The sequence below is a fragment of the Leptidea sinapis genome, chromosome 16, assembly GCF_905404315.1.
Source record: "Leptidea sinapis chromosome 16, ilLepSina1.1, whole genome shotgun sequence".
NCBI classification, from domain to species: Eukaryota; Metazoa; Arthropoda; class Insecta; order Lepidoptera; family Pieridae; genus Leptidea; species Leptidea sinapis.
In genome coordinates, this window is record NC_066280.1 from 188,829 (window position 1) to 211,191 (window position 22,363).

The 22,363-nt window shown below is 35.3% G+C and overlaps 2 protein-coding genes across 3 annotated transcripts; both read left to right on the top strand.

The window, feature by feature from the left end:
• Positions 1-6,697: 6,697 nt before the first annotated feature.
• Positions 6,698-7,753, top strand: LOC126968658 (tubulin-specific chaperone A). The gene is made up of 2 exons (XM_050813689.1): positions 6,698-6,980; positions 7,613-7,753. Exons 1-2 carry the CDS (start codon positions 6,772-6,774, stop codon positions 7,740-7,742), a joined length of 339 nt encoding a protein of 112 aa, XP_050669646.1. The 5' UTR covers positions 6,698-6,771; the 3' UTR covers positions 7,743-7,753.
• A 37-nt stretch (positions 7,754-7,790) lies between these two features.
• Positions 7,791-17,994, top strand: LOC126968654 (uncharacterized). 2 transcript variants are annotated; one of them, XM_050813679.1, is made up of 4 exons: positions 7,791-8,402; positions 9,545-9,731; positions 14,974-15,187; positions 17,842-17,994. In XM_050813679.1, the coding sequence occupies exons 1-4, from the start codon at positions 7,791-7,793 to the stop codon at positions 17,924-17,926; spliced, it is 1,098 nt and encodes a 365-aa protein (XP_050669636.1). In that variant the 3' UTR covers positions 17,927-17,994. The 2 variants fall into 2 exon arrangements, with proteins under 2 accessions (XP_050669636.1, XP_050669637.1); XM_050813680.1 differs by lacking the exon at positions 17,842-17,994 and adding an exon at positions 17,258-17,825.
• The last annotated feature ends 4,369 nt before the right edge of the window (positions 17,995-22,363 follow it).

Sequence of the window (22,363 nt, forward strand, 5' to 3'; positions counted from 1 at the left end):
ATTAGTACTTTTCGTTAATATCTAGTAGGTATTATATGCTCTCGATACAATTAATTTACCTACCTTATAAATACTTATTAAATTTAAATTTAAAATAATATGTCTAGGTAAATAAAACATTATATAAAGAATTGCACCCATAACAAAGTCTGTGCAGATTGGGGCAAGATAATTTGTGAAAATTTAATTTTTCAATTGTGAATTTATTTGAAGATGACCAACACAATACAGTGTTTTTGTTTTAAATCGTAATTCATATCGCATTATAATGCTTAAAAATAACATAATATAATATAATAATATTGACACACTTTTACACAAATTATCTTGCCCCAAACTAGGCATAGCCTGTACTATGGGTACAAGACAATATATATATATATATATATATATATATATATATATATATATATATATATATATATATATATTTAATACAGTATAGTGTAGATATACTCACTTAGATTATATGTATATCATTAATGACTCGGAAACAAGCATGCATATTCATCATACAAATGATTGCACCTACCGGGATTCGGCCCCGGGACCTCTTAGTAGTCAGGGTCACTAACAATTCGGCTATATGGGTCGTCAAATTTGTGTGTGTCAATATTATATAAAAAATATTTTGAGTCTAAGAGCGCCTTCACACTATACCCGTGAAAACACGGTCGGGAGTAGTCGTAGAACTATTTCTATGGTAGTTTACGCACTAGATCCGGCTTCCGTCATCTGATTTCTTTCCGAAAACCGTTAATCTCTGTTCCGGAGAACATTATTGACGGACCGAAGTAGCCCTAGTATTATTTGTATGAACCATCGCGCACTGTGTCCGATCCGAATCCGAATAACAAGGGTACACGTGTTGATCTACCTTCATAAGTACTTATTTTTTTTCCTTTTAATATCTGCAATCAGTCCCCAAACTATGAGCAGTTTATGTTGGACATCTACAATTTTGTGGGAAGAGTGGATCATCGACCTTTCTTGCCTTTACTTCAATTCCAATTCTATTAATACAATACTACTTCGCTTGAGGAGTCTCTTTGGATGGTTTTTAGTTAGTAACTACACTGCCAATGGGTTTGGAGGAATTGCTAGGCGTTCATTTGAAGAGCATTCTTTGATTTCTTCCTTTATCGTTATAAATTTAAGCTCTTCATGAAGTTCATTGTTTTTTTATGAACCTAACCTAACCTAACCTGATATCTAATGCTATGGATGCCATTTTGGGCTCTCTGTATTATTGCAATGTTGGAGTTGCGTGCGATTGCGATTGGCTTTAGAACTACCCTGTAATATGACTACAAGCCTTTCTTCTAGCGGTATACACTGTCTAAATTTTGTGTCTCGTCGCAAAATATTATCTTTTATGTTATGTAAATAAAAATCGAAAGTGGACACACTTATTCGGTAGTAATTGCCTGTCGTATTGACGTGAAACTGTGTGGTGATTGTAAAAAGCTCTTTTTAAACGTCGGTCCACTAAGAGTATCAATCTGGGTGCACCACCCAGAATTCTTTGCTTCTATGCCTTCGTACGAACTATAACATTGCCAAGAGGTGACGCGGATTGAAAGGATTCGTGATCAACGGCGTGAATGCTCTGATGTGGCTTCGCGTAAAATGCCGTATACAAAACAGTTGCTCCTGAATTGCTTGGAATTGGATTAGAGATCAGACTAGTGTGTAAGCAATATACGAGCAATATCGTACGGTCCGAGATTTTTAGACCAGTATTTAACGGATCGGACTCTAATCAGACGTAGTGCTACGCTATAATGGTTGACAGAAAGAAATCGGATGACAGAAGCCGGATCTAGTTCGTAAACTACCATAGAAATAGTTCTACGACTACTCCGGACTGTGCTTTCACGGGTAGGGATCGGACTCTGATCGGACGTAGTGCGAATGCGCTCTCAGACAATGTTGATTAGTGTATATGTATAATATGTTCATGTAGCACTTCTTATAGGAAACTGGTTAAACATAATATAAACGCTATCAATCTACAAACATACATTGAAAAAACTTCGATAAAAGTGAACTGGGCACAAGGTCCAATGATAGCAAAGTGTTATCGTGACAACGGAAAAAAGAGAAAGAGACGGCAATGAACAAGATGGCCGGACTGTTCCTGAGATAATATGTTGGCATTATAGGAGAATTGGACTTTGGAGGGCTAACTGACGTAATACCAACTGGTTGCTTTTGCTAAATACATTATTAAATAAGTATATTATTTTCAGAAATATTTAAATACTTGTTCATGTTTAAAACAGTTTACTAATGTTCCATTCGGGATGTATGAGAAACGTCTGGCGCGAATTGTCAAACTTTTTACTGAAATAACTACCTAATAAAAAATATTATTACAATAATTATTCATAAATAACACCTTCTATTTTTTTGGAGGACTAAAGAGCCTACGTGGCACCTGATTCTGCCGCCCGCAATCTCCAGCCATTTTTTGGATGGCATGTATAAATATTATTACAGTTCATAGAAGAAATATAGGTGTATATTATAGTGCTTCGCATTTTAGGGATGAGACTACAGCTGTCTAAGAAAAGTGTCTACTTTTCTTATTGGTTTCTGGTCACGTAATATAACCACGGGGTACGAAGCTTCTTATCACTTATGTTCCTAAATAGATTACCACGCGATATTGTCACAATGAAGTGGTTTGTTTGTTAAAGTGCTTTAGATAAATAGCAACACATCGAACATTTCGATACCAACATCGCAGTCAATATTATGTAATGCACCGATATTTTCACACCTCCTTCTCGAGAGATGATAAGGTTCAATTAAATGTCTTAGTATAGAATTATAACACTTAATTTTCTATTTAAAACACAGAGTAAAATAATATTGTATTAACTCCCTAGGGAGTGTGTAATGATTTGAATTTTGAACGTTGAAAACTAGAAACATTAGCATATTACGTGATATTACAGTATACATAATATTATGTACCAGCATGGCAACTAAGCCTTGTTGATAAAATACTTACCAACACATGCATACACTCCATTTAAGCAATAGGGTTGTCCGGTTATTTTTCTAACCGACTGTAAAAAAAGGAGGATGTTCTCAATTCGACTGTATTTTTGGAACAAAGCTCCTTCTAGTGTGTTGCGTAGCGTAAAAAATTTAAAAGCGTAAGATTTTTATGTATAGTGTATGTATCATGGCTATACAGTGTCAAAGCAATATTATAATCTAAATGTTGACAAATGCTAAGTAAATTTTTTAAACAACATTTTATTGAATGTTTTTCTTGGAAATAGCATCTAGTGCTGTCAAAATGTAAATCCAAGATGGCGGCTGCAAGAAAATGACAACTTTTTTGTCATGGGTGTGGTTTTCATTGTTTTTGAGGATATTGAAACTGATAGTGCTGTAAAAATGTAAATCCAAGTTGGAGCTACACGACATTATCAACATTTTTATCATGGGTGTAGTTTTCATGATTCTCGAGAGTATTGAAGCCGATAATGCTGGACTTTGGGAATAAAATTGTGTGCTCACCGACACTCCCGAAAATCTTGAAAATGGATATTGATTTTATTGTTAAAGTCACATTTGCCATCTTGGATCTAAATAGATGTCATATTCGATAATGACACTCCCCAAAACCTCGAAAATGATACCTAAGTAAGTATGTTGATTTTTTTAAAATAGTCATATCCGTCAGCTTGTATCTCGAAGTAGACATGAATTGTTCTTAATTATCACTCACAAAAAAAAAATAACCGCCTAGACATGTTCGTGGGATGACTGCAGGGTTTTTAAAAGTTTTTAAAACTGTGGTAGAAGTGAAACTTCAACGAACAAAGGTTATTAGGTTAAACATATATTTCCGAGATTCACGTCAATATTCAATGAAAATTAAAAAAATTATTATTACCAAAAAAATATTTCCAAGAAAACATTAAATAAAATGTTGTTTACACGTTCATACTCATCATGTATAGCCATCATACATAAACTACACATAAAATCTTACGCTTTTTACTTTTTTACGCATCGCCCCATGAGATACTTCGTTAGTACTGGAAACACTGCAATTTTTATATAGAGACAAGAAGAGTATTTAAGCCAATTTGCATCTACTAATTTATATTCAAGAGATGAGGAGTACTTAGTAGGAGTATTTACCAGTCTCCTTTGCACAGGATGTCGGCTAGATTATGGGTACACAACGGCGCCTATTTCTACCGTGAAGCAGTAATGTGTACGCATTACTGTATTTCGGTGTGAAGGGCGCCGTAGCTATTGAAATTACTGGGCAAATGAGACAACATCTTATGTCTCAAGCTGACGAGCGCAGTTGAAGTGCCGCTCAGAATTTTTGGGGTTTTTCAGCAATCCTGAGCGGCACTGCATTGTAATGAGCAGGGCGTATCAATGACCTTCAGCTGGACGTCCTGCTCGTCTCGTCCCTTATTTTCATAAAAAAAAAAAGAGGAAGGGTTTTGGGTGGGGGGGAATTACTTTGTTAGGGATGGATATGATTATAGGATGGTCACTACCATGGGAATTATGTAAGATGATCCAAGTTTCATCCAGGGACCAGCCATGTCTCAGAGATGGTGAAGGCAGAAGGGAGATATTTATTTATAAGTGTATGAGACTGGGTTTCTTAGAACATAGACTTCTGGTGTTCCATTGCAGAATGAACACTGGGCCATGGTTTTTACCTAGGAACAGTATCTGAGAAAGTTGATGGGCAAAGTTATACGGTAAGCTAAGATTGTTTTTAGTTATCAGAGATAGAATGATGGACAAGAGAATCTCCAAGAGTTTGTCATCCTGTGCAGATGAAGAGAAATTGGATTGATGGGATAGTGCAGAACCATTCGGGTAGGATAACGGAACATCAGCAATTATAGCCTGACGAGCAGTACCATGATACGATTTGGTTAAAAGGGGTCTGGAACGTGGAGGGAGTGATACAGTTTTCCTGTAACTGACAATAGGAGAAACGGGTGACTGGCTCATAGGAGTTGTGGGAGAGTTATGGGGAACCGAGGAGTTAAGAAAAGTGGTCGTGGGTTCTAGTCTCGCATCGTTCATAAAATTTTTATTGTGTATTAAATATTAATCCTAGAAGTGAGGGTTATCACTTTAAAAACATAACAAATTCTTTAGATTTACAAGAGCGACACAAGTCGATTTCCTAACATGCAAATATTGGGGTTGAGCAGGTTATCAACTGTAAAGTTGAACCTGAAGATGAAGCCACAACCTGAGAGTTGAACAAAGCATAAAAGATTTTATAACGATACGTCACTCGAACGGTTAGCTCAGTTGGTAGAACACTGGCACGGAACGCCAGTGGTCGTGGGATTGAGTCCCGCATCGTTCATAAAATTTTATTTGTGAGTTAAGAACAATTTCTCGGTAAGGCCTTGTTGATTTTGGGCAACGATTTGCTGCCTCCTCATAAGAAACATTTGCTTGTATGCCTTGATAAATGCAAAATGTTGAACAGAACAATTAATACATCTTGCGTTATTTTCACTACAATCACAAGCATCACCAGAATAGGATTCAGAGCATTTATGCATGCATCTTTGCATAGACCTACAAACTGTTTTAATATATCCAAAGCGGCAGCATTGTGGAACAGGAAAATTTTACCAGGAAGTAATAATTTTAATTAATTTAACTTTGGAATGTTAAAACAATTTTTTGGGTTGGAATTCAAGTAGCTCTACCCTCCTCAACGACTTTTCAGTGACAAGAGTAACAAGAGACTCCACAAACTCATTCATTGATAAGTCCACAGTTACCTGTCGGACTATACCCATTTTAGTGATGTTAAGGTTAGTAATAGATGCCGAGTATTTTTTGACTGCTAAAAGTGGGTTATCTAGAAATTTATTAGCATCTGTAGCCGATTTGAATAAAATTGCTATTTTTATTTTGTCCTACTTTTTAATTCCATCAGGACAGATATGAGCACTCTTGCGCCTGTGGACTAACTGGCCGAATTTAATGGGCTTAATAGTCAGGCCAGAGGCAGGATCTTCTTACGTACGAGAAACATGAACTAAAATTGGGCCTTTATGCGATGGTGTATATGGTTTTATAGCTAGGTTTTATTGTTTTATACCATCTACTAGGCTCCGTAAAATTGCTAAATCTTTTAAAGTGGATTGTGTTATATTTTTTAATAAACTCCCAAATGATATTAAAATATTACCAATTAAAAAAATTAAATGTATCGTAAAAAAGAAGCCATATTGGTATTCGTTATTGTTTTTTTAGGTCTAATGTTGTCCCTTCGAGGCGCTGCTTCGAGCCGGTAGGTGCAGAAATATCCGGTGTATCCGGTGGTTTGGGATGACAAATCTCCAAAATGAAAAAATTAGTAGGAGCTTAGTTGAGTTAGCAAACAAAGAACGTATATGTGTTAAATTGTTAAGCCATTCACCAAAATCAACACTACACCACCAATAAAAGAAAAGAAAACTGCGGTAATCAAATAAAAAGTAGACAAAGCCCTCTAAAAAATGAAATTGAAATACGACTCACGCGTGGTAGCTACTCTAAACGAGTCTCAACCATTCTTGATGTAGGTTCGGACCTCCCATTACGACTGTTGCTACTCTCTTAGATTGGCTACTCTACCTGTCAGTTGTCACATTTGACGATGACAGATGACATAATATGAGGTTTTTGTGCTATCAATTCGGTAGGTATTCGGTTTTCGGAAATTGAATTTGGTTTGATATAATTTGATTTTGTTTATTTATAATGGCAGATCCTCGTATCAGACAAATAAAAATCAAATCAGGTGTTCTGAAACGCATCACAAAAGAAAAAATTGTTTGTGACAAGGAAGTGGATCAACAAAACAAGAGGATACAGAAATGTAAAGACGAAGGTCAAGACGAGCACAATATTCGGAAGCAAGAGGAGGTTCTGCAGGAGTGCCTTATGATGATCCCTGACTGTAAAAGACGGTCAGTGTATTTTCTAAATATTTTTTGTATATGCAAAGTTTTCATGCATTTTAATTATCTAATCGTGAATCATTTTCATAATTCGTTTCATATAAGTTGTTACAGATGATTTTCGAGGTTAGGTGATACAATGCGGTCTGTAATTTCTGATTAAGCATATTACACTTTATTTTCTTTATACTAAACCTTTATTCATATTAAGGATAATTTTTAATGAGTATTTGTGGCAGGCAAACTTTACAGAACATTTAGTTACTCATTTCATTTCAATTCTCAGATACATTTGTTCATAAAAATCAACCCTTAATATCACAAGTAAACTGTGGTTTAGTATAAGCTTTTTTAAGCTATTTTGCTTTATGTGAATGCTTGTTCATTCATATTCACCTTCTTAGATCATTTATACACCTAGATAGACTATGACAGCTGTGAAAACGACGAAAAAAAATCGACTTCAGAACTATCCTGTATTTTGAGCAATATTTCATTCACACTAACACAGTGTCATACAAATCTCGAGTGTAAGACATAGCTTGTCAACCACACAAAGTTTTTATCGGTTGTCTAACAGCAAGAGACTATCTAGATGTATTAATTATCTAAGCTTGCCTTATTGAAATTATTTTTTTCAGACTTGTTAAAGCATATAGTGACTTGAAAGTAACACTTGAAACAGAACAAGATCTAAAAGAAAATGAAGACTACATTACAGCAATAGAAATTCTCAAAGAAGCTGAAAATCAACTCCCTGAGTTAGCTTAGTCTATAGTGTTTCTTTATAATTATATTAATATTAATTTGTACTCAATCATGGCTTATAATTATAACTTTAATAATAATGTACCAGGAAGAGCTTACACATACCCTGTTAACAATGTACCGGATCACTCTTATACATTCCATGGTAACTACCCCCAGTACCCACCATTGCCACTCCCTCCAGCTCCACCCATTATACCATATTCATCTGCATCTGTTTTGTCGGATCAAGAAATATTGAAGAAATTTGAGTGTGACATAAAAATGGATGTAGTTAAATTCAAGTTAAATAATATCACAATAAGAGAAATCAAAATGAAATTACTGAATTTAATAAAAGTATTTAATGAGACTAGAGATAATTTGAAAAATTTAACAGAAAATGTAGACAATCTTTCTGATAGTGAATGGAAATTGAAAATGGAAGACATTTGTAACAAGAAAGATGTAATTGGTAAGCAAGTAAATGATCTAGGTGGGTCATATATAGAGCTGGTTAAAAAGTATGTAGCAAAGAGAGCATCTAAACGGTTACGTCTGAAGCGACAGAGAGAATGGAGAGCAAGGCTTAAGATAGAAATGAAAAAGCAGAAAGAGGAACATTCCAGAAAGATAGATGAATATTTGCAAAACATTAAAGATGAAAATAATAGGATTAAACAGGTGAATACTAATTTTATCTTAATATTTATCAACTGAGAAAAGCAGAAATATTTGGCATCATAAAATCATCTCAATATTATTGTTGTAGGGCTTTTAACTTTCTGAAATCGGCAGTGCGCCAGGGCACTAGATTTTTCAGATACACCAAAAACCGAGAATGCTGTACGCCTCACTATTCCCTCACCAAGTTCTGGCCGTTATTTTGTTTATAAGATGGTTTATTTTGCATGGTCTTAAAGCTTCTTTCAATAGCTTTAGGATACATTCACTTATTTGTACAGGCAGCAAATTATTTAGTATGTAGGGGCGTTGGTGTTAAACTAAATTACTTATAACAAACAAACACACTATATTTTCATTGATCAGAAGGTTACTATTTGCTAACAATTCTAATATACTTTACAGAACACGTACTATTAAAAGATTAACACATAATGAATCTGACGTAAATAAATCGCATTCACTAAAAGTCTCAAAACCCGTTGTCGATTGGTAAAGCCTGCGAAGAGATCGCGGTGCGCATACGCCGGCGCAGTATCGACTTGCCGCGGCGACACATCACGCGCACCAATGACAGTCGCGTCCCGAGTCTACATATGCTTTCGACACTTGACACTTCTTGGATGCTGGCTAGATGGGTACAATCATCACCTTGTTCTGCTGCCAAGTAGCCTCCAATAGCTCCAAGTGCTCCATATTCTGGGGTTTTTCAAGAACCCTTAGAGGCATTGTATAGTAATGGGCAGGGGTATCACATACCATCAGGTCACTTCACTCAACTCATCACATTCTCTCATTAACAAACCACTTTTTCTCATAAAAAAGCCTTTAGGTATGTTTATTATCCAAAGATGATTATTTAAATCCATTTTCTGCCTTTGGCCCAACAATGGTTTGAAAGTATGAGCCGATTCTTCAGTTGAGGAGGCATTTAACCCCCATACTCAAAGGTGTGCATGGTGATGCATCCTGTGGAATTAAATTATCAATAAAGATTCATAACAAATAATAAAATAGCATGTCAGACGATCTGGATATGAAGTACACATTGTTTTCATTTGTTGAAGATAGTATATTGCAATTAGAGAGTATACATATTTTATAAACAATTATCAGCTTAATATTAAATAATTATTTTTTAGCAAGAGAAAGCCAAATTAAATGCCGATATTGTCCTCAAAGACGTGCAGAAGAAAAAACTTGACGCAAAGAAATTAGTTAGTAAACTTGATGCCTTGTTGAAGTTGCGGAGGGCTAGACAGAATACTGCCAAGGGCAGGGGTCAACCTATCTCTGACAATGAGACCTCTGTGTTCCAGATGAATATTGGTAGGCATTTTTTTGTTAATAAAAATAAGGCTCGAGACAAGCAGGACATTCAGCTGATGCTAATTGATAGGCCATACCAATTACAATGCAGTGCTGCTCAGGATTCTTGAAAAACCTAAAAATTCTGAGAGGCACTACAATTACGCTCATCACCTTGAGACAAGATGTCTCATTTGCCCAGTAATTTCTTGGCACTTCTTGGAGACTGGCTAGATGGGTACAATCATCATCTTAAGACATAAGATGTTAAGTCTCATTTGCCCAGTAATTTCTTGGCACTTGTGTTAATTTTATTCATTGCCATTCATTGTCTTCATGTTGAAAAAATAAAATATTAAGTATTATTTTACTATGGTAGGGGAGCCCACGATGATAAATGGGGATTTACTCGAGCGTCGTAGAGACCTATTCGGTTGCAAAGCTTAGATGATAAGAAGAAAAAAATGTTATATGATATACCTTTTCATCGGTGGGGGAAGCGGCTATAGATTTTTAAATATGTTAAAAAAACTGTTGCATGGACATCCTCGAGCGCGTCAGATATTGATAGCATCAATGCCCTACGTATTTTTAATAATGTACGTATGTTAATCTGATCGTTTGCATGATGCGGGTGGTTGTATGCAAGGGTTGAAAATTAAAAAAAAAATTAATCGAGCGCGTCAGATTTTCTAAGGGAGTGTTAAGTGCACCAAAAAAAAGCTGTCATTCACTAATCTGACGATTTCGATGGGACGCAAACTCGCGGCCATTTTCATAATGTGCAAAAAAAATTCGCCATTTTGAAATACTGAAGCGCGTCAGATTAAGATATATATGGTTTATCTTTATGTTCTAAACGTACTGTCTCATAATCTGACGATCATCTAGAGGGATTCGCCTGATCTGACAAAAAAAAATTAGAAAAACGGTTCACCCTAAAGACCATCCCTGCAACTTCCCGCTAATTCCATTCCTGGGCGCTTAAAATTGTACTTATGAAATTTTCGAGCTCAAAATATAATTTATGTGATATTTTGAGCTCGCTGAGTTAAAAGAAATAATATTTTTATGCATTTGAGCTCTCCCAGCTCGAAAGTCTGATAGAAGTTTCATAGAACACTATTTTTGGAATTTTCAAACCGCAATAACTTTTGAATGGATCAAGCAATTTTCACGCGGTTGACGGCATTCGATTGTCGTCAGTTTTATCATCATCATCATAAGTAATTTTCTAGTTTCAATTGATCGAACCACGAAATTCGGAGTAATCCCGAAAAAACACTTTTTCGGGTTTCTTTCGTTCACGATATCTCTCGAACGAATCAACCGATTTTGACCAGCTTGGTGGCAACCGACGTGATTTTTCAAGTTCAAATGCGGATTAGTTTTTGAAGTTGATCGATAAAGCTGTTTGAAAGTTATTCCAAAAAAAAAACACTTAAAAAAAAATTTTATAGCACTGTGCGTGATATAAATCATTTAATAATGTTTCCATGGACAATTCGAGGTTATCATAATATGTTCTGCGAGACTTTCGGATAACCGGCTTGCTCCGACGATATTCCAAAATATTTACACATTTTTTTAATGTTTCTACTGTAAATATAACTGTTTTTTGTAAGGTACTTTCACCACAGAATACAAATTTTAAATTAATATCACTCATATTAAATATTCATAAACTTTAATTCTCATAAATAATATTAAAATAGCAAAAAAAGCCAAAACGTTGGAAACATGTTGTAAACAGTATGCCACGAACGAGTCATTATCATCAGCTATGATGGCGTGGAAACCAGAGTGGGGACGGAGTGAGAGAGTAATAGATAGGGAAACAGTGAAGAGGAATAGAAATGCGGAGAAGGAAATGTAGGCATCACGCAGCTGCACGCATTTAACTTTATCGACGAATTTTTGTTATTTCGGCTTGCGGAAATCGTCAGATTATATATTTTTCATTATTCTCAAATTATTTCCTTCAAAATAAAAAAAATTTAGCTACGCTCGAGAATGTCGAGATGACGTTTTTGTTTTACAAATTTGCTGCCCTCCCCTTTCTTTACGTTACTCTCAAATTGTTAGATTAGTGGAATATACACTTTTTAGGATGTAATTAACTCACCCTACCTTAATCTGACGCGTTCGAGAATTTCTGATGGTCAATTTTTTTTAAATCTGATCCTGTATCCTTCACGGGCGGCCTTATATATGGGCCTCATGTTTGGTGGAGGTACTTAACCGGGTACAAGATATCCCCCTGTATATTAATCTGCCGCGCTTTAGTAGATCCCGAAATCCCCGCTTGGGCTCCCCTAATATTATGAGCAAGCATCTTTTAGCTGTTTTTTGACATCCACTGTTTATGCTTCTATTGTCATTTGCCTGTCACAAATTTAAGCACTGAATTGTTTAACTGTCTTCAGGTGTCGAGTCTATTTATTAAAAGAGTTTTGTAGATCTAACACAACAGCTTCTGACATATCTGGATAAACAACTGGGTGCCAGAGTGATTGTGGAAATTACAGGTTAAACTGTATGATACACTAGCTTGTAAATAAAATTGCAATTGGTAAATATTGTTTTATTAACACCCATGCTAAAATTCCTCTATCAAAGATTCTAAAACAGTAAGCTTTTTGCCAACATCCAAACACCCAATGTCCTAATAACCATTTCATCATCCAAACGAGTGTTGTAATGAAATTCAGTACAACATTACAACACTTGTTTGGATGATGTAATGGTCACTAGCTAACCAGCTATTTTAATGTTAGCAGTAAGCTAACTGTTTCAGAATCTTTTATAGAGGATTTATATTATGGGTGCAGATAAAGTCTTGTATGCAACTGTTGATAATTAGGTAAAACACTCATGTCATACTATTATCATAACTCAACAGTGTGGAAGAGGAGATTCGTAGCATGGCATTGCTTGGAAAGAAGGCACTCCCAAAGTACAGTTATATAAAATACCTCTACAAGATTAAGTGTTGTTATTGGATATACTTGTACCAAGTACCAAGCTTACATTGTCAGTACATTTATGAAAATTTGATATATGTTCACAAAAATCGTCACCTGTTTTCTCTTAATAGCGATTTTCATTATTATAACACTAGAAATAAGGGATTGCTTGTAACTAATTCTAGTAGGCTTCATAAGATACATAATAGCTTTAAGGGTAAATGTATATACTTCTATAATAAAGTCCCAGTCACTGTTCAGGCATTATTTATAAATAAATTTAAATGTTTTGATGGTTGATTTTGATGATTTATAAAAAAATGGCTCTGTCGTAAATCCTATTACTCCACTGCTGAATATCTAAATGATCGGACAGCCTGGGACTAGATTGTGATTATTTTATAGCGATAGAAATGACTGTACAATATTGTATATTTTTATTGAAAATAGCGCAAAAAAAGAATGCTGGGAGAGTTTCTTGCGCCGCTTCTTCTCTCTCAGAGCGCCATTTGTTTCCGAAGCCGTAGTAGTATCTAGTAGGTATTAGAAATGACATCAAAAAGAATTCTAAAGGAATCAATTTTGAGAAAATAAATGCCTTTTATGCCTTTTTACATAGCATATGAGTGAAATGTATAAAAAGATCAGGTGGTTTCGCTCACAAAACATATTCAATAAATTGGCCAATAAATACAGCATTCAATAATAAACTATTGACTTATAATTTCATTCTGAAACTTAAATGGACATATGGCATTATATTTTTATATTTGTATTTTTCAGCTGTTTATATTAAATTTGCAAAAAAAAAATTTTTAGTGTTAATATTTAGAATAATTAATTAATAATTAGTGTAAGATTAATTGTGTATCTAATGTTACTTACCTACTTGAATAAATAAATAAACTATTATTTGGATATGGGGAATTGCCATATAAAGTAATGTAGTCTGCCTGTAGAGTGCAAACTGCAAACAGCTTATATGTAATGTGGTATGAGGTTTGTGAAGAATAATTAAATACACATAATATTTGGGGATCGCAACAGTGTCATCATAAATCAAATTCTATAAAAACAATATATTGAATGTCTCAAACACAATACTAATCCACTAGCCTCCGGAATCAGGACTACTTGACAATACCAATGTGTGAAGAGTTTAAAAAGAAACCAATTGCTTCTTAAAATATTTAAAAAGTAAAAAATATAGTGTGTACGGAGAATGTCTCAGGGTTTTTAAAATGTTTTACAAGAAGTATTAAAATGGTTTCTCGAGCTGTGTGACATTATTGTGGAGCAGTTGTGCCTCTGTACCTGTTTCTGTGATCTTTGGTTGTAAATGTGTTGGACATTTGCAGTCCTGTCAGGTGCTTCTCATGCCATCGTTCCCACTGTCTTGCATCAAGAACCATATTTTCTTGCAGCATGACAGTCAATTTTTCTCTCTACTACTCCCATCTGTATTTGTTGTTTTCCCTTTGTGAGCATTACCGTTTCGCCAACAGTTTTGAATTGGCTGCTTACATATTATATCTTATCGTCCTTTTATTTCGTTTAACTTGTTTGAACCAAGTTTGTAATCAGCATTAAAATTTGTACCTTTTATAATAAGTATTATCACAATTATTTTGTTTTAAGATCAATCTAAGCTTGATAGTATTATAATAATGATTTCAAAGATAATTATTTTTGTGTGTGACTTCACATGCACAAACATACCCACACTGCTGCTACATTGGTGTCCTTTCTACATGTGATAAATGGGGCTACAAATGATGTAGTGTCGAAAAGTGCTTCCACTATGTCTTAAGTCACTTTTGAAGGTTATTCTATGTTGTTGTATTTTTATTCAAAATAGGATGTGAAATCACTTATTGAAAGTGAAAACTACCACCCATTGCAAAATGAATGTCTCAGGCCTGAGAAGAATGGGCGCAACAAACTCAGCGGGCTTTTTTTTCATCAAAAATATGTTTTACAATTAAAGTAACATTTACAAGTAACATTGTACAATTAAACTTATTATTTAATAGCCTGAGGGTGGTCGCTCCATTCCCAATCTGTTGTATCATTAAGAAAGTCATTTATGTTACAGTAACCTTTACCACACAAACGTTTTTTAACAATTCTTTTGAATAACGTAATACTTTTGCTTTGAACATTTTCTGGGATCCTTTTTTAAAAGCATATACATCGCCCCACAAAAGACTTGCTAACTCGACTAAGTCGAGTAGTAGGCATTATAAGATTATGTCTGTTCTTGCTTGTAATGTATTTTTGGTATGCTTTTTTTACAGAAAAGCTTCGACTATTATGGATACAAAGATTACAAATCTATGATAAAGAAGAAAATGATTTACGAACACAATTATCGGAGAGTGAGAAGCCACTCATAAACAAAGCAGATAAAGATATAGAAGAGGCTTTGGCTCAATGGAAGCAAGTGCTATTTGGGAGTGGATTCCCTCAGTTTGATTTTTCTGGTGACATTGGGAAATTCATTGGTGTTAGGTAATGTGATTGTTATTTCAATTAATATGTTAGATTACAAGTAAAGAGGGTGATAGACAGATGATTTAGAAATGAGGTTTTAAAAAATGTTTGAATATTCATAATAATATTATATCGATATTGTCACTCCATATGGTAAATAAATATACAGTAACCTCCGCCTATAACATGTTTGCATATTAGGTGAATTCATGCCTCCATATAACACGGATGTTGGACAATTACACGTTTGTGTTAATACAAAATTAAATTATTTTATTAAATACCATCAATCAATCTCGATAGCTTAGATAACGAATGATTGTGGACGGCATTTTTGGCTGTCGTTCCTAGGGCTTAGATCAGAGGGGTCAAGACTTACGGCAGTTCCCAATATACTATCTACTGACAGAGATAAATTACTACCTTCTACTGTCAGTAATTAGCTGTCAATAATCTGAAGCTGTCCGAATATACCCGATAAGTCATTCTTATCGCCTTATAATTGGGACGCGCTAATTGCAATTTCCATACAAACTTCTATTTCTAGTAAGCTATACGTTGAGCATACATAGACAGCGTGTACGGATAATGTGAGTTACCGTCGATAAGATTATTGGGACAGAAAAGTCAACGATAGTTACGATTTTTATCTCAAGTAAGAGATAGACTGAATATTGGGAACAGCCGTTAGTATGTTTTGGCTCCTAACGACTTAGTCCAACAAAGTTCCAAAGTTAAAGGTTCCGCTTTCGGCTATTCCGTCCACATATCACTCGTGAGCACTTATATTCTAAATTACGCCACTAATAAAACCTCTTAGGTAATTTTGATTCATCTTTTGTACAAACACTGCTAGAATTATTGACGAGTTTTTATGTAATGCTACTTTCAAGTGTCCCACTTCATTCTTTGCATAATACCACACCATACGCCACAAGTTATGATATCATCCCCACCATCTGGATGTGTGGCGGTCCTCCACAGTGCGGTTTTCAAGGAGCTTTCTTCCAACTACTACAAAGCTGTGGAATGAACTTCCTTGTGCAGTGTTTCCGGGACGATACGACATGGGTACCTTCAAAAAAATCGCGTACACCTTCCTTAAAGGCCGGCAACGCTCCTGTGATTCCTCTGGTGTTGCAAGAGATTGTGGGCGGCGGTTATCACTTAACAACAGGTGACCCGTACGCTCGTTTGTCCTCCTATTCCATAAAAAAAAATACCATCCTCAGCGATAAATTCTGGAGGCAAGAGAGAGGTAGCACAATGTATATACCAACAACTCGGCTGTGTAACTTCCATTTAATTTGACGATGTCCAACAAGGTTATGTGGCTGACAAAAATTATACACTAACACTCAATTCGAAACACGTGATAACATTAATGAATAGAGGTAACGTGTGAACTTAATTGAGCGAAGCGAACCTTAGCGAAGCTCCCACCGGGTGACTCCAATTGATTTCTGTGTTAAATTGTTTCTCGGCCATAACTGGAGCAATTAAAAAAAATTTGAACTCATAGAAAGCTTTCGAAATTTTCTAGGTTATTGTCCAGACTGACTTTTGAATTTCAACTTGATTCAATTATTATAATTAAAAACAAACATGATTTATAAAAAGTTGAAAGGTGTCAAGGGACACCCGGATGGAACGAAGTTCCTTTCGATTAATTAGTGAAGGAATTGTAATAAAATTTAATATATTAAATATAATAAAATAAAATAATAATATAAATATTAAAAGTATTTAAAAATAAATAATATATATATAAATAATTTTAATAATTATATATTAATCACTATTAATATATAATTATTTAAATATTATTTTAATATATTTAATATACATATTTTTTATATTTATTATTATTATCCAGAGACACATGCGCACGCCGCACAGCTTACAATAGCAAAGTGTCGTGACAACTTTTCGTAAGAATTTTTTCCATCTAGCCCCCTTTCACAACGTGCGATAAGGAACTTCGTTCCAATTATTCTAAATTAGCACACGCTTTTTATATTTATTAAAAAATTGAGCTGATTGATCAAATCACAATAAGTTTTAATTGTAACTAATTGTTGTACACAGACTTAGTTTACCTCGCTTCGCTCAAATATACGACGCAGCGAAGCGGTACGAGCGACTGCGGCATCCTAGTTAAGGCGAAGAGTGAGCAGAAAACACGCAAACATGGTGTTTTTAGACAAGTTTTGTGGTGAAAGTATAGCATTTCGAGCTATGGACACTACTTAATCCTGTTACACATATCCTTAAGTCTTATTTGTAGGTTGCTAATGCTTGCTGTTGGTTATAGTTAACACTGCCGAGCCTTTTTGAACTACCACTTTTCTTTGAAGTTAAACAAGATTTTTGGCATGGCGTGACGCATTTTTTTGGTACTTCTCTCAGAAAAGTTATTCTTATAGCTTATACTTTTTTGTATAGGTTCATTTATTCAGATTAGTAGTGAAAAACGAGGATTGTAAGCATATAAACTGTTTTCCACGCAAGAATTTTGAAAATATTGACTTTGTTACATAGATGGCGGCCGGCAGCCGTGAACTCATATCGCTCAAGGTCGCTGGCATTTAGTGTCGCCTTAAGCCAAAACATATTAAGAGACAAAAGACGAGTCGGGAATGGTTAATTTATAAAATCTCTTTTTGTTGCAGGTGTGGATGGGATCAGTATTTACATAGTGAAGGTACAGCATTGCCAGCGGGATGGGTTGTGCCCAGTCAAACTTACTCGTTGTAATAATAGTAAGATGACTCTTAACTTTTGTATTGCATTTAAGCTGCTTCGAAATAAAACTTTTATAGAAAGACTGGTTTTTATTAGTTGATTATTGTATATAATATTGATTGTAGTTAGTACACATTTTTCTTATTTCTTTGGCTGAAGCTTGAAGCCATATGGCAATCACTGCAATGTATACAGAGGAAACGGGCACAAGAAGGAAATGGTATATCCAGCAAGCTAGTTATAAAGGGTGTTTTTTTAAGCCCGATATAACTTGAAATTGTAAAAAATAACACAAAAAATTAAATTGTAATCAAAATTTTTTTTTTATCCATTTCTCGAAATCAAGTTATCGCCAAATTTTGATTTCAATAAGTCGATGGTTGCGTTCGCCGTATGGCACGTAGCGCCATCCTGTTGAAACCACATCTCCTCCGGATCAATGTCATCCATATTTTCAAACAAAAAATCATTGATCATGGTGCGGTAACGATCTCCATTGACCGTAACGCGAGCTCCGGCCTCATTTTTGAAGAAATAAGGTCCGATGATGCCACCAGCGTGAAAACCGCACCAAACGGTGCATTTTTCTGGATGTAATGGAGTCTGTATGGTCTCTTGTGGATTGGTCTCACTCCATATGCGGCAATTTTGCTTATTAACAAACCCGTTAAGCCAAAAATGCGCCTCATCGCTGAACACAATTTTGCGATAAAACAACGGGTCAGTTGCCAACTGCTCTAGAGCCTAATCGGCGAAAGAACGACACATATAATGGTCTCGTGGCTTCAATTCCTGCACCAGCTGGATCTTATACGGGTGTAGGCCGAGATCTTTGCGCAAAATTTTCCACGTAGTGGACGGACAGAGCCCCAATTGCTGCGACCGACGACGAATCGATAAATTTGGATCTTCTTCCACACTTTCGTTTACAGCGGCGATATTCTCTTCACTACGCACATTCCTTCGACGTGTTGGTCTTATTGCATCCTCTAGAGTATGTGGTACGAAATCTATCCACAGTTCGACGAATGGCTTGTTCAGATGGACGATTATGTACGCCATAAAAATGACGAAGTCGTCTATAAGTTGCGCGAATCGACGACTGATTTTCAAAGTAAATTTGGATAATTTCGTAGCGTTGTTCAAGCGTGAGTCTATTCATGATGATTTGTCAGAGTATACTGAAACAAATAAAAAAAAATGTTTTATCAAAATTTAATTTTTTGTGTTACTTTTTACAATTTAAAGTTCTATCTAGGTTAAAAAAACACCCTCTATAATGAAAATGACATATTGGTTAATATTTGATAATTATTGTCAATACACGGATATGAACGTCACTAAAAACAAAATAAAAAATCAAAACACCCTAAGATTAAGCAGGCAAAGTTTCTCTCACCCGAATACACATAGAAAAAAACAGTACTTAATAATTTATAAATTCAAATTGTGATATTGAAACGCTAACTAAATGATACCAGAAGAAACGTTGCTTGGTCAAAGAGTGGTCCGAGAATGTATATTATGACTGCAAATGGGAGGTCCGTAATTAATGTTTAACTCTCTGGAAAACGGGAGTGACCAAATAATATTAATTTTCATGGATCACCTAATAGCGAGTCTGTACTCGCTATTAGGTGATCAATGGTGGTTAATGGACTGTTCCATTAGGCTCCCTGCATACTGAAACTTGGGTGATGAACACCGCACATGTAAGAATATATTCCTTTCCTGTTCCTCGTGCCAAAGAATATTACAATAGTACAAGTACGGAAGTCTAACTCTGCAAAATCAATTAAAGAAATAGGGACTCTTACGGTCGTACAATAAGGTGTAATTCTGATCAGCACAGCGCTACTAACCTACATTTTTATTCACCTAGAAGTTGCCTCTCTTTCTATCGCGTGACTCTTACCTCTTCTGACGACATTAGGGTTGACTTCTTCATCTAAAACTGTACCTTACCTATAAAGTCATCTTATAAAAGTAGCTCATATTTTTTTATAACATAAATAGGTATGTAATCGTAATTTTAAATCAATATTCCTTCGTTGTCAAACCTACATTAGTTGCAGATAGTAATGTATGCGATGGAAACACACGACATAGTCAAACCTACTTAGTATAAAGGAACTAAATAGGTAGCTATTGTAAATGGTAATTTCATTATAATAATAATCACTTTAGATTAGATTGTTTCAACGTCTGTAGGAAGCTTAAAAAATTTAAATTTGGATCACAATGACCTTTAATATGCTTTGCTCTATTTATGTTTCTCCATTTTTAAAACATCGTTCGGATCTGTGAAGAAGGTGACAAAAAAGCTCTCGCGTCACTGCTCGTTCGTGAGTCACTACTGGCTGGCCTACTCTGTAGAGGCCGCCGTACGTACTGACGATTTTATACCTACACGGGGAGTGAGACAGACCTGCTCGTGAATCCACCTATCTAAAACGACGCTGCCACTCCTGCCATTCCGCTGGTGTTGCGAGAGTATGACCGAAGCTACTGTCGCGTGTGTACATACACTAATAACAGCACCTATATTTCTGTGGCCTGGTGCTAATAGGGCCAATGTCAATAATCATTATTTTCTTAGCGGCTTCAGTATACTGCAGTCCTTTTATCTTTCTTTTTACTTAACTGTATGAAAGCGCACACTACATTGGCCTTTTTTACTTTTGAAAGATTTTTAATACACTAACGCCCTTTTGAGCACAAAAAAATACCATACTTTTACAATAAACTGGCATTACAATCTCGTTTCATACAAAAACGTACTTTGGCCCTTTTAGCACCAGGCCACAGATTTATTTTCTGTGACAGATAACCTTATGTACCGCAATATTCCATGAATTAAACACAAAATGTAGAAAATCATATATTTACCATTTTTTAGAAATAGAAATTTTAAAATGCCTCTGATTAAAAGTCTTTACATACAAATTGCAATGGACAACCTCTTCATAAGTTGGTTATTTAATTTATAAATATTTAGATACAGTATTCTCGTATTAATACTAAACATTACTTGAGCCCCCGGTGGTTGTTTCCTGAGATTAGTCGAAACAATTTTTTTAAAGAATAAGGCCCGGTTTCCACCAAAGCGGAGAGGAGATGAGTAGCGGAGAGATAGCTGTGAGAGCTCGAAATCTAAAGTTATATTTTTATTTGCTTGAGGAAGGGGAAGTAGAAGTTAATTAATTCTTCAATATTTAAACTATCGACGGAAACATGTTCGTCATCCTCCATCCATCAAAATATAAAAAAAATCCGACTTCAATAACAGCAAACGCTAAAAGTGAAAAAATAATCAAATTTATTACCGACTGTATCATGTATACAAGAGTTAATGCAATTCTATAAGAATGTTTTCGGAGTTTCCTCTTTTTTGAGTTAAAATACTTTGCAAAACAACAAAAGTCTGTTAAAAATACGTAAGGAACGCCTTTTGCATTCAAGATGAGTCAATCGAATAACTGACGCTTTCCGGTGTGAGAGACGCGGGAAGAGGGGCGCAAGAGCCGAACCACAGACAGCTCCGCTCTGCCGGGCCGATTGCTCGCTGGCGCCACAAAATCAAAGAAATATTAGACATCTCTCCTCTTCGAAGCTAAGCTCTCCGCTGTGGTGAAACCGGGCCTAAAGGTAGCCTGCTCGTACATGACGCCAGAACCGCACCATCACATAGACCAAGGGTCATTTGAATTCAGATAAGTAGGTACTATTTGTTTTGTGTTTATAATTAATTATACATATATTTTGTACAAATCCACTAAATAATATTAAAGAGTTATCTAAGGTATATATTATAACTAAAACGTCTAGATAGTCTCTTGCTGTTAGACAAACGATAAAAATTCGAGTGATGAGTTCAAAAATTTTTGAACTTATGAGCTTTCAAAATTTACTAGGTATTGTCCAGACTGACTTTTGAATTTCAACTCGATTCAATTATTATAATAAAAAACAAACATGATTGCCTAAATAAGGCGCTAATTCCTCATGTTTAAATATGGCGCCAAATTACAAAAGATTCTTTTTTTGTTTTTGTTTGGATTAATTTTGTATTGTTTTTGTACACAGACTTAGTTTACGCTCAAATATACGCCGCAGAAAAGCGGTACGGCCTGTGGCATCCTAGTTAGTATATGGTAGAGAGCCAACTAAGTCATATATTTCACAATTCGTATCAGTGTCCCATGGCGTTGTCTTGTACTCAGTGCACGCGTTTTCAATAACGTATCTCTAGTAACGGATACATTGCTATCACCGTTTAATGACAAGATCTTATGTATCCATAGTTATGTACAATATAGTCCAATGCTATCTGTCGATAGTTTATTGAAATGTAAGCGTAAAAGGATAGATTTGTCTACCTCTTGTAAGTTAAACTTAGGATAGATAGGTTTTTGAAAATGGCAGTTATGCAACTGGTCGCTTTCAAAT

Bases quoted from the DNA above. Each gene is read 5' to 3' on its own strand.
- LOC126968654 (XM_050813679.1), top strand. From the start codon at position 7,791: ATGGCTTATAATTATAACTTTAATAATAATGTACCAGGAAGAGCTTAC. The intron at 8,403-9,544 runs GTGAATACTAAT...ATTATTTTTTAG, and splicing joins AAAATAATAGGATTAAACAG to CAAGAGAAAGCCAAATTAAA. The intron at 9,732-14,973 runs GTAGGCATTTTT...CTTTTTTTACAG, and splicing joins TGTGTTCCAGATGAATATTG to AAAAGCTTCGACTATTATGG.
- LOC126968658 (XM_050813689.1), top strand. From the start codon at position 6,772: ATGGCAGATCCTCGTATCAGACAAATAAAAATCAAATCAGGTGTTCTG. The intron at 6,981-7,612 runs GTCAGTGTATTT...TATTTTTTTCAG, and splicing joins ATCCCTGACTGTAAAAGACG to ACTTGTTAAAGCATATAGTG.